The 10,637-nt window shown below is 48.6% G+C and overlaps 1 protein-coding gene across 1 annotated transcript; it reads right to left on the bottom strand.

Moving 5' to 3' along the window:
* Positions 1-3,994: 3,994 nt before the first annotated feature.
* Positions 3,995-6,572, bottom strand: LOC124681908 (zinc finger protein 593 homolog). The gene is made up of 3 exons (XM_047216688.1): positions 6,328-6,572; positions 5,901-5,963; positions 3,995-4,290 (listed from the first exon to the last, which is right to left on the bottom strand). The coding sequence occupies exons 1-3, from the start codon at positions 6,534-6,536 to the stop codon at positions 4,188-4,190; spliced, it is 375 nt and encodes a 124-aa protein (XP_047072644.1). The 5' UTR covers positions 6,537-6,572; the 3' UTR covers positions 3,995-4,187.
* Between the last annotated feature and the right edge of the window lie 4,065 nt (positions 6,573-10,637).

Genomic DNA, 10,637 nt, shown 5'->3' with positions numbered 1-10,637 from the left:
GGCAGTGGGAGACACTGCATCACATGAACATCAAAATTAACAGAAAGTGGCAAACACGTTTCCTCCTCGTAGGTACCCTACTCCACATTCTAAAAATAAATATTATCCAGTGCTGTGATGTCAAGTCGTCAGAAGCCCCCCATACGACCAGGAATCCAGGGACAAGCTTGCTGCTAATTCTTCCAACTAGTAGGTGAATTCCTTAAGATAAACTATATTTCATGCCAGGCAGCATCGCAGGAAATCTGGACCCCTAGAGTTTGACTCCAAATCCAAAGAGCGTCACATGCAGGCTCATAATCTAGAACGTGATCGTGTGCCCCAGCAGCGGCTCCATACGAACGAACATCAACGGTGCGTGCGTGGTCCCTAAGGGCTAAGGCTATGACTAAGAGCATCTCCACCGGGCAGTCCTGATAGTATTTTGGGGTTGGCAGCGAAAACGGGCTCGTACCGGTGTGCCCCAAACGGCGCCGGTCAATTTTGAAGCCCAATAGAATCACCGGCAACTCCGTGCTGGCCCCTTCGCCAAGGGCGTGAATCGGGCGCGCCGGCACCTCGTGGCACATCTAAAAACGAGCGTGAGCTCCGCCTGGCAGCTAGACACACCGATTTCCCACCTCCTACACACGCCCGAGCCGACTCCTACTCCTCTAGATCGCCATCATCGCTGTCGCCGCCGCGCCCCTGCTTGCAATAGACACCGCCGACTGTCTAGGAACCGCCGTCCATCGACACGACCGCCACCCCCTCGATCGGCAGCCGCTGTTTCGCCCAGAACAGAGCTCGCCGCCACCGCGATAGTATCGCCCCGCCCGCAAGGTGTTCGTTCGATTGCCGCGATGGACAGCAACGACGAGATGATGGTGCAGCTGTTCACGGAGGAGTAGAATGCTCAGGCTGTTCGGCGGCAACAGCAGCAGCTGATTCTGACGAACATGTTGCACGTTCGCTAGCCTTTCTTCGCCGTGCCTCGGCGCGGTGGCTCAAAGCCAGGCAAGAGGAGGAACATCAACCGGCATCATGAAGCCGGCGCAATGCTGCTTGACGCCGACTACTTCAACGACGACGCGACTCATTCGCCGAAGGAATTTCGGCGCCGGTTTAGGATGAACAAGGAGCTGTTCTTGAAGATTGTCCACGGCGTCAGGGAGTACGACAAGTACTTCATGGCCAAGAAAGATTGCACAGGTTTGTGGGGTTTCTCCTCAATTCAGAAGTGCACTGTTGCAATGCGCTGTCTTGCATACGGAGCTCCTCCAGATAAAGCCAATGACTACCTACGGATGACAGAGTGACATGTACAGAGACTATCTACAGGTTATGTCGAGCCGTCATAGCGGTGTTTTCTAAAGACTATTTGAGAGCACCAAGAGAAGATGATACAGCTCGGATCCTGCAAAAGAATGCAGCAAGAGGGTTTCCTGGGATGCTCGGAAGCATTGACTGTATGCACTGGGCTGGAAGACTTGCCCTTTTGCTTGGCAGGGGATCTACAAGGGGCATACTGGTGAGTGTAGTGTCATTCTTGAGGCGGTGGCAGACCATGAGCTTTGGATTTGGCATGCATTTTCTGGCATGGCAGGAACAAACAATGATATCAGCGCTCTCCGGTGTTTGCCAGGCTAGCTGAGGGACAAGCTCCTGTCGTGAACTTTGAGGTAAACGGCCACGCATACAACAAGGGGTACTATCTAGCTGATGGTATCTACCCGACGTATGCTACATTTGTGAAGACAATTCCCTCTCCATCAAACGAGATGGAAGCCTATTTTGCAACATGCCAGGAAGCAGCACGCGAGGATGTTGAGCGTGCTTTTGAGGTGCTTCAGCAGCGTTTTGCCATTGTCAGGTACCCTGCTCTCACTTGATCTGAGGCACAGATGTGGGAGGTGATGAACGCATGTGTGATCATCCACAACATGATCATTGAGAGCGAGCGCGACGTACTTGTGCAGGATGATCATCCATTTGATTATCAAGGGCCACTAGCTGAGGTAGAGCATGTACCCCAAGAATTTGCTGCTTTTCTTCATATGCACAATGAAATTCGAGATGCAGGTGTCCATGCACAGCTGAAGGGGGATCTAGCTGCGCTTTTGTGGGCGAGGAGAGGAGCAGCCAACAATGCATGGTTTTATTTCTATTTGTTTGCATGTATGAATAATTTAAGTACTATTTGTTTATTGGGTTGTATGAATAATTTAAGTACTATTTATTTGATTGATTGTATGAATAATTTAATCTATTTGTTTAATTGATTGTATGAATAATTTAAATATATTTGTGTGATTGTATGAATAAAATGTGATTGATATGTTGTTTCAAAATATTGTAAAAAGAAAAAAAATTGTGGGCCGCCGTTTGTGAGATGTCGGTGTGGGAACAGCGTCCCTAAATGGAGAATGCGCCCGCCATACAGCAGTGTCGGTGCCCTGCCGGCGACTATTTGGGGGCTGCCGGTGGAGATGGTCTAACAAAGCAACAAGAGATGGAACAAATGAGAGGGCTGGCTGGCCGAACCCAAGTGGCACTGTCAAATTCAGCATAATCGATCTGCGGTGTCTAGAATCTAGACTCCAGGTAAGAAATGTCGTCGTACATTCACCATGAGCGTAGAGAAGAAAGGATCTGAACTGTGAGTGGAGATGAAAGCGAGGTCGACATGCACGGATGGCGTGGCTGACAGACAGAGTGCGTACTGGCTGTCTGGGTCTGATGGGCGGTGGGCACGAGGTACTCAGTCGGGCGATGCCACTCTATCACGGGAAAGAGGCTCACCCCTCACCCACCTACAACCGAGTGTTCGCTGCCAGCAAGGTGGATACTCCATGTCGACTGTACGATTTGCGAAGATTGAACGAGGGGACAAGCTGGTGTGTCAGTGAACGTGTATGGAAGATCAGATATTCAGATTCAGATTAGACAGACCCTCCTCATCTGATTCTACGTGTTATTGGCCCGATCAAGTGCAGACACACAGAGATCTTGAAGAAATGGCTTGAGACGAAAGCTTTCCTGCTAATCATTCCGAGGTTCTTTCTTTCTCTTCGGCAGCTGGGCAGGCTGGACCATGATGGCATGTGTTGTGTTGTGTTGGTGTGCGTCCATCAAGAGGCGGCCAGTGGAGCTGCCTGGGGCAGGCAGATGGTGAGCGCGACAGGAACCCTGCCTCTGGATTCTGGCGAGATAGATGCAGGAGCAAGATGATCAATTGGCAAGGGCCAATGGTACTATGACTCTATCTGGTGTTTTCACTTTCAGCGATCGCGTTCGATGGCTGGGCTAGGAGGCAAAATCATTCGCCGTCCCTCTCAGGATGTGTGCGCATGTGGCACGGTCCCTTCATTCATCTCCTTGCTTGCCCGTGCCTGCGAGAAACCTCTTGCTGGTCTCGCGGCGCGCCTGTTCTCGCCAGCGTAAACCACACACATAGTGTAGTACCGTACTAGCATAATATTGTCTCTGATGCTACTAGCTCACCTACAACTGACTATGCAAAGATATGCTAGACTTGTAGTGTTTCTACAGTGGTAGCAAATGGCCATTTATAGTTACAGTGAGTGCAAACATCGAAGCTGCTATAAAGGGTAACTGTAACAATATCCAGAATGAGTGTCATTGTCTGAGGATTGAGGAAGCAAGGTCTCTGCTAGGGAATGGTAGATCCAGAATGAGCATAGATCATGGAGAGCGAAAATACACCTGTAAAGGCATAACAACCCTATATGGCCACCGCAATGGACCTCTCTACATATGTAGCTGTCTATGAACTGCAGTGGCAATGTCCGCTGCCAGTGCAAAATCATAGACCCAAGAGATCTCTACAGAAAAGGAGAGACCTACTACAGTTTCTAATAGTGTTCATCATCCAAATCTTACCTAACAGATAAATATGCCCTCAGATAGCTTGTGTTCAAGCCAGGGAGAATACTGTGCGCTGTTAAGTTCCGTTAGATACCATTAGCTGATAAGACACCAAATCTGGAGCTAATTGATGAAGACATTATATTACGAATGCTGATCGGTAACTGGTTTTAATCCATACACAAGTTGGACAACATGAGGCAGGTAAAACAGAAACTCTTAAGTACTCTTGGACCAACAGCCACGGCCTCATACCTTATCTATGAGGGCTAGTACAGATGTACGGTAGCAAGGAGAAAATCAAACAACTAGTACGGATTTCATGTGGACATGAGCTTCAAGCCATTGTCAGGCATTCCCATTCCAGCAGCAAGATCAGCATCTAGTTGCGTGTGTGGGGCTGGTCCAGACAATGTCTTCACCCTACAAGTATCAAAAGGCACTGATTACTGATTAGATACAGTAGACTAACATTTTTCCACTTACACTCATAGAGAATTTAATACAGTTGCTTCTAAAAAGGTAACAGCACGCTGATAAGCTTGTATCTATTAACACGTTAAGCTATGCTTATATCTCAGAACTAAATCAACCATAGAAAACACCTTTCATTTTCCTGTACTTATATTTAAAAAACTGGTCACTTAAGGCAGTTAGCAAGCATTAATTGCTATTTTTCAGCTCTCACAGCGAGCCACATCATCAGGATTTCTACAGCTGTTAGATCTGATAGCTAGATGCACCAATAGTCGTTCTGAATCTATACATGCAGAACCTCTCTGCATGCAGCATCGTTTGCTTCTCCACCATCTCGGAATAACCCTCAACGCCTCCCGGACCGAGCACAATGGCCTCCAGGCATCTGGCACCCCCTTAGTGCTTCATGGTTTTGCTAGTGTAGACACTGACGGACAAGTGGCAGCAAGGCTCTCCAGCTATCGCCTCCTATAGTTTGATGCATCATGGCTACTCCCCTAAAGTCTGTATCAAGATTGGCATGGACGCAGCTATTCATGGGTAAACAACTTTGGCTGGATCCTTACAAGGAGTCAGGTATGCTCCGTCTCACCACATGCCAAACCAGCATGAGTTTGATTATGCTTCCTTTTTGGTCGTTCATGGTACACTTTGTGCATAGAAAACCCAAGATTGTTAGTTCTGTCCAAATTTCTTGATTTAGTTTGGGATGCCTTCAGGTTTGCAGAACAATCATGTGTGGGGTAGTGCATTTTATATCTGCATTCAGACAACTCTAAGTCACCATTGGTCCTAATTATTGCTTCCATCAGCACTTCCTGTCTGATTACTGTATTATCTTACTTATTTCATATGGTTTGCAGGACGGTCTGTGTCTTTATTCAGGACCACCTCCTCACTGAATTAACTGTCATTCTTCAGTATAATGAAATTTTAGGCAAGACCTAACGTATATTTTCTAAATATCGCCAAAAATGAATGATGTTCCTTACAATTCGTGCAGCAACTCATTTGCCAACTATATAAATTAGAATTTTGCTCAGAATTTATTTATACAAATTCCCGCCTCAAAGCGCGGGCATCTATCTAGTTAACAAATTACGATGTTATAGCCCACAACAGTACGCTAACAATATTAACTTGGCTGTTTGGTTGTCTAAAACTGGCAGTATGAAGACACAGCTCAAACAAAAGGTTGTATCATCAAAACTGTGTGAGGCATCTAGACTAGAATCTTGTCTGCTCAGGTGACATCATACAACATAGTGCATGCAAATATAAATGATTATGCATCTCTTGATTGATTAAGAGCAGTCATTTACATAGTGCATGCCATGAGACTGTGAGAGGGGAAAGGGGAGCCGTGAGCTTCTGTGTTGCTGTATTAGGCCTAAGTAGCTGCTGCGTCTTGTGTATCGCAAATTTTTAGTGTTAATATTAGCTTGCCAAATATTTACGAGTACACATTTCGATACCATTGTGGCATCTTGGTGAAGTTTAGGTGCATCATAACTCTGAACATAGTTCTAAATAAGAAATTCAGAAGAAAGAATCACCTTTTCTTGTGGCGCTTGGAGCGGTAGTGATCCTCCTTGACAGTCTCATCCGCGAAGTACCGACTGCAGTCACCACCATAACAATTATTAAATGATGATCAGAAGGAACTAAGGGTCGGTTGTTGCAAGCACTGAACCTCTGCAGACACAGAACCAATCACACCCTGAATCATACCACAATTGCCTACCTACATATCTCAATTCAATGACAGGCACCAACAAAACCGACCATAACTAAACGCCTCATGTCAAGTAACATAACCAGAAATTAAAGCTTAGTGCGGCATATCAATAACAACATACAGTTTGCCTGACTTCGACGCAAACGCGTATTTTTTACGAAATAATTCATATAAATCGGACAATAACAGTTGTGATTATGCTTAGAAATAGAATAGAAGCAGACTGGTAGAGCAGAGAAGCATACTCGCAGTGGAGGCAGTAGAACTGTCCCATGCCGGGGAGGTCCTCGTCGACGGGGAGAGCCTTGCCTTCGCAGTCCTTCCCCTTGTCGGCGAGCTTGACGAGCTCGTCGTAGACGGCGTCGTCGGCGTTGAGGAGGAACTTGCCGCGGCGCGCCGTCTTGTGAGAGAGACGGCGCTTCTTGACCTTGCGGTGTGGGCACTTGCCACCCATCTGAGCCGACTTGCGATCGGCGGCGGCGGCGGCGGCGGCGGCGGCGGCTAGGGTTTCGGCTCCGGAGGGAAACGGACCCTGGAGAGCGGAAGTATGGAGGAAGAGAACGAGCAGAGGAGAGAGTTTGGTATCCTAAAGAGGCTTGGACTTGGATGGGCCGACCGCAGCTCCAGATACCGTCAATGTTGGCACAAATAAGGGCTGCTAAAGCCCAATAGGAAAGAAGGCCGATTAACATGGTTTGTATCAATAGGCAGCCTATGTCGCTCCTTCGTTCTCTTTTTTGCAGCTGTTTTTTTTTTTTAACATAGTACCGACGCGGACACTCACAAATACGTACACGCAGTCATCCCTATAAGCGCACACACACCCAATATCTATGAGCATCTCTGAGAGACTGTTTCATGAACTTGATTCGACGGGTCTTGAGGTTGACGAAGGAGGATCAAGATAAAGAATATTCCGCCTTTACGAGACATCAAAGTGTTAAACCTAGAGCTTGAACTCTGGTGGGCTGGGGGTGCTACTATCAAACCTTTTTTGCAGCTATCCGGGCTCCTCCATTTGTGACTTATTGAACCCCATAATTCTTGTATTAATTCCGCTAACTTTGGCTTCTCGTCAACAAAAGTGAGCAAGTTATTCCCTTCGAAAGGACCTAAAGAGGGCAGCAAGTGCGATCTTGATGCCCTTTTGGATGCTCTGGGTACCTCTCGCCATCGTCCTTTCCGGCGCGAACGGCTTGCCTCCCAAGTTCTCCGTTCAGGAAGCAATCAACCCATCAAGGAGAAACGAGATGAGCGCGGCGCTCGCGGTGGCCGGCGGCCTGGCCGCCTAGGCCCTCCCCTCTGGTAACGGTGAGATCCCTTCTCCTCCAGCCCCATGGAGACCCCTCTCCGGTGGTCAGTGGTCTTCTCAACTCTGCTCTCGTCTCGCCCTCCGATCCGCACCTATGACGGATTTCTCTACCTCCGTCGCAACGCACGCCGTCTTGTGCTGATTGATGGGAAAGGTTCTGCTGTGGACACCCGATTCCTGAAAGCAAATGAGATCATCCGTTCTGGATCCACGATCTTCATGCCTTGTCATCGCATCTCTCGTTGGGGCTCGCGACTTGGATCTCGCCGAGTCATCCTCGGTTCGTCAAACTCGGGTATCCTCCCAACTTTGCTCCCAAATTGGATCTTTGTCCGGGCTTGGACATCCGAGCATAAGATACTGGAAGGAATTTCATTGCCCGAGTTGCGTTTTCCCCAATGGCTTCTTCCAAGGAATTCTTTATGGTTGCTTCTTTTGGTCGATCTACCCTTCGGCTAGATCCTTTTCATGTCGACCACATGCTTCGGAGCCTGCCTTGGTGGCATAGCGGAGGATTTTAATGTGCTCTTCCTTCGAGATAGAACGTACGGGTTCTCGGTTCACAACCAGCAAAGTGGGTTTTTTTGTTCATAATCTGCGGCATTTTAAGTCTGCTGAGTTTGTGGTATTTTTTGCTCTCTGGGGAAATGGTGGTCCAAATTTTGTTCGAGAACTTCGTCAGTGGGAGGTTGAAGAGTCTCGTGCATGGTCTGTTGTTGGTTCTAAATCGTATGTCGACATTGTAAGACAGACCTCTTTACGGAGCAAACCTTGTACCTCTTGGTCGCCACAATACAAGTACTTCAAGGCCTTCATTGGCGTCTGTGAAAGTTTCTTTTTTGAGAAAATTGTCCTCTGAGGCAAGGGACGATCTTGAGGATGTCATTGCTGCAGGTCACACCTTTTCTCAGGTCCTCCATTGTTTCAGATTTGACCATGAGGATCGAGCTGTCATTTCCCCCCTAGACTCTCTTTCCCCGGCTCACCTCCAGGAATTACGTGATCTTATTGCTCTACATTTATTGGAGGATCAATTAGCCATTATTTTCAGAGGCAACCCAGGAGGAAATACTCAGCAGACAACTATTCCGGTTTCTTCGGTTTTCAATAGGGTTACTCAGTCTCTTCCTTCTGCGAGCGGGAATCCAGGTGTTCAAAACAATAGCTCGTTACCATCCAGGCCCCGTGTCTCGGCCTTTGATCGCCTTCAGGAACCTCTGCCAGCCCAGGACCCTGTTTCGGCCCAACTACCTGGCCCCCGAGTCTCTGCATTTCAAAGACTCCAACGGCCGCCAACCAGGCCGCTTCGGGATGATCTTTCTCGGCCCACCAATGGCCCAATTTGCCCACGTTGCCTTTTGCCAGGACATATTCGCAGAGATTGTCGAAAAAGAATAAAATGTCATGCTTGTCACAAAGAAGGGCATGTAAAGATCGATTGCCTTTTTTCCAAGAATTTGCCAGTTAAGACTCAATGGGTCTCTAAAGGAATACATGATCAGCCAAAGGAAAGCACAGATATGCATATTTCAATGGAGAACAGTAACCGTCGGATTGAGAATCCTATGGCTGGGATTGTTGAGCCTTCTCTTGACCTGACACTGGGTCCACGGAATATTCCACATAAGGACCAAGCCCCTATGGTAAATGTGAACTTACCTCTTTTACCCCAACTAGGCCCTGTCGTTGCCGTTCCGCCTCCCAGTCAATCCCCTCCACCGAACCCTGGCTTGCACTGTAGCTCTGCCCCAGCATCGGCCTCATCGGAGCTTCTCGCTGGCGCAGCCATGGCAAACTTTGCTGTTGACCCTGTGCCGTTCCTCCCTGGTGATTATGAGATTCTGCATGTCGACGGCCGTCCTCAACAATGCCGCTATCATGTCGCCGGAGTGATTACGCCGCGGCATGAGGACCTCGCCATTGCCACGATTATGCTGGATTTCCAAGGTGATCAACCCTTTTCTCTCACTAGAAACTATCTTCGGCAGTTTATGGAGGAGGAAACCCCGTTTACGCTTCAGATATCGCAGCGATGTCCGCTTGGTTCTGCTTATGTTCGTGTGGGTGCAGTGGCAGACGAGGACTGGTTAGTTGCACATAGTCCTTTTCAGTTTATGGGTCGCCAGATTTCTTTTGTTGAGCACAATAGGGGTCGTAATCACCGTGCTTTCTCATACAACCGTGAATGTTGGTTGATGCTGTTGTCTTTTCCTGCTGACCTCTGGACGGATGAGCACATTAGAGGTGCGGTTAAAGATTTTGGAGCCCTGGTTACCTGGGACAAGGAATTAAGCTCATATGCTGCTCTGCTTGTTAAAGTTCGTGTGGTGGATTTGCAATTCATCCCTCATAGCTGTGTTGTTTCCAATGGGACAGATAGATATGCTGAATCTTGGTCAGTCCCCATTTTCATTCTTAGCCGTGAAATTATTGGGAGCAGCTCCTGGCGATGAAGATATGCCCCCAGCTGATGGTTCTACCCCACACCCACTCCCAGTTGCTGTCCCTCACCACCAGCATGATCTTCCTCCAGAGAATCAAGGATGGGCACCATGGCAGCACCAGGTGCCTCCACCTCAGCAACAAGGTGTACACCAGCATGAACCCCTTGCTGGGCTGCAGAACCCCATTGGACAGAATCTAAACTTCATTTTTGGAAATGCTGCTGGTGACCTCAATCTGAATGAGCTACCTGCACCTGCTGTGCCTGATGCAAATGGGATGCCTGACCTTATGTATGATAACGTTGCATAGAAAACAAAAAATTTCCTACCGCGAACACGCAATCCAAGCCAAGATGCAATCTAGAAGACGGTAGCAACGAGGGGGTATCGAGTCTCACCCTTGAAGAGATTCCAAAGCCTACAAGATGAGGCTCTTGTTGCTGCGGTAGACATTCACTTGCCGCTTGCAAAAGCGCGTAGAAGATCTTGATCACGATCGGTTCCGGCGCCACGAACGGGCAGCACCTCCGTACTCGGTCACACGTTCGGTTGTTGATGAAGACGACGTCCACCTCCCGTTCCAGCGGGCAGCGGAAGTAGTAGCTCCTCTTGAATCCGACATCACGACGGCGTGGTGTCGGTGGCGGTGGAGAACTCCGGTGGAGCTTCGCTAAAGCACGCGGGAGCTATGGAGGAGAGGGGGCGGCTAGGGTTTGGGAGGGGGTGGCCGGCCACTCAAGGGGGGCGGCCAGGTTGTGGTCTTGGGGTGGCCGGCCCCCTCCCTTGGCCCCTCATTATA

Source organism: Lolium rigidum, chromosome 1, assembly GCF_022539505.1.
Source record: "Lolium rigidum isolate FL_2022 chromosome 1, APGP_CSIRO_Lrig_0.1, whole genome shotgun sequence".
NCBI lineage: Eukaryota > Viridiplantae > Streptophyta > Magnoliopsida > Poales > Poaceae > Lolium > Lolium rigidum.
Note: the sequence above shows the minus strand (reverse complement) of the source record. Positions and strands in the feature narration are given on the sequence as shown.

What these genes read in the sequence shown, in the direction of transcription:
- LOC124681908 (XM_047216688.1), bottom strand. Translation starts at nt 6,536, where the DNA reads ATGGGTGGCAAGTGCCCACACCGCAAGGTCAAGAAGCGCCGTCTCTCT. An exon ending in TTCTACTGCCTCCACTGCGA is followed by an intron (nt 5,964 to 6,327) that starts GTATGCTTCTCT and finishes TGGTGACTGCAG; the next exon opens with TCGGTACTTCGCGGATGAGA. An exon ending in TCCAAGCGCCACAAGAAAAG is followed by an intron (nt 4,291 to 5,900) that starts GTGATTCTTTCT and finishes TGATACTTGTAG; the next exon opens with GGTGAAGACATTGTCTGGAC.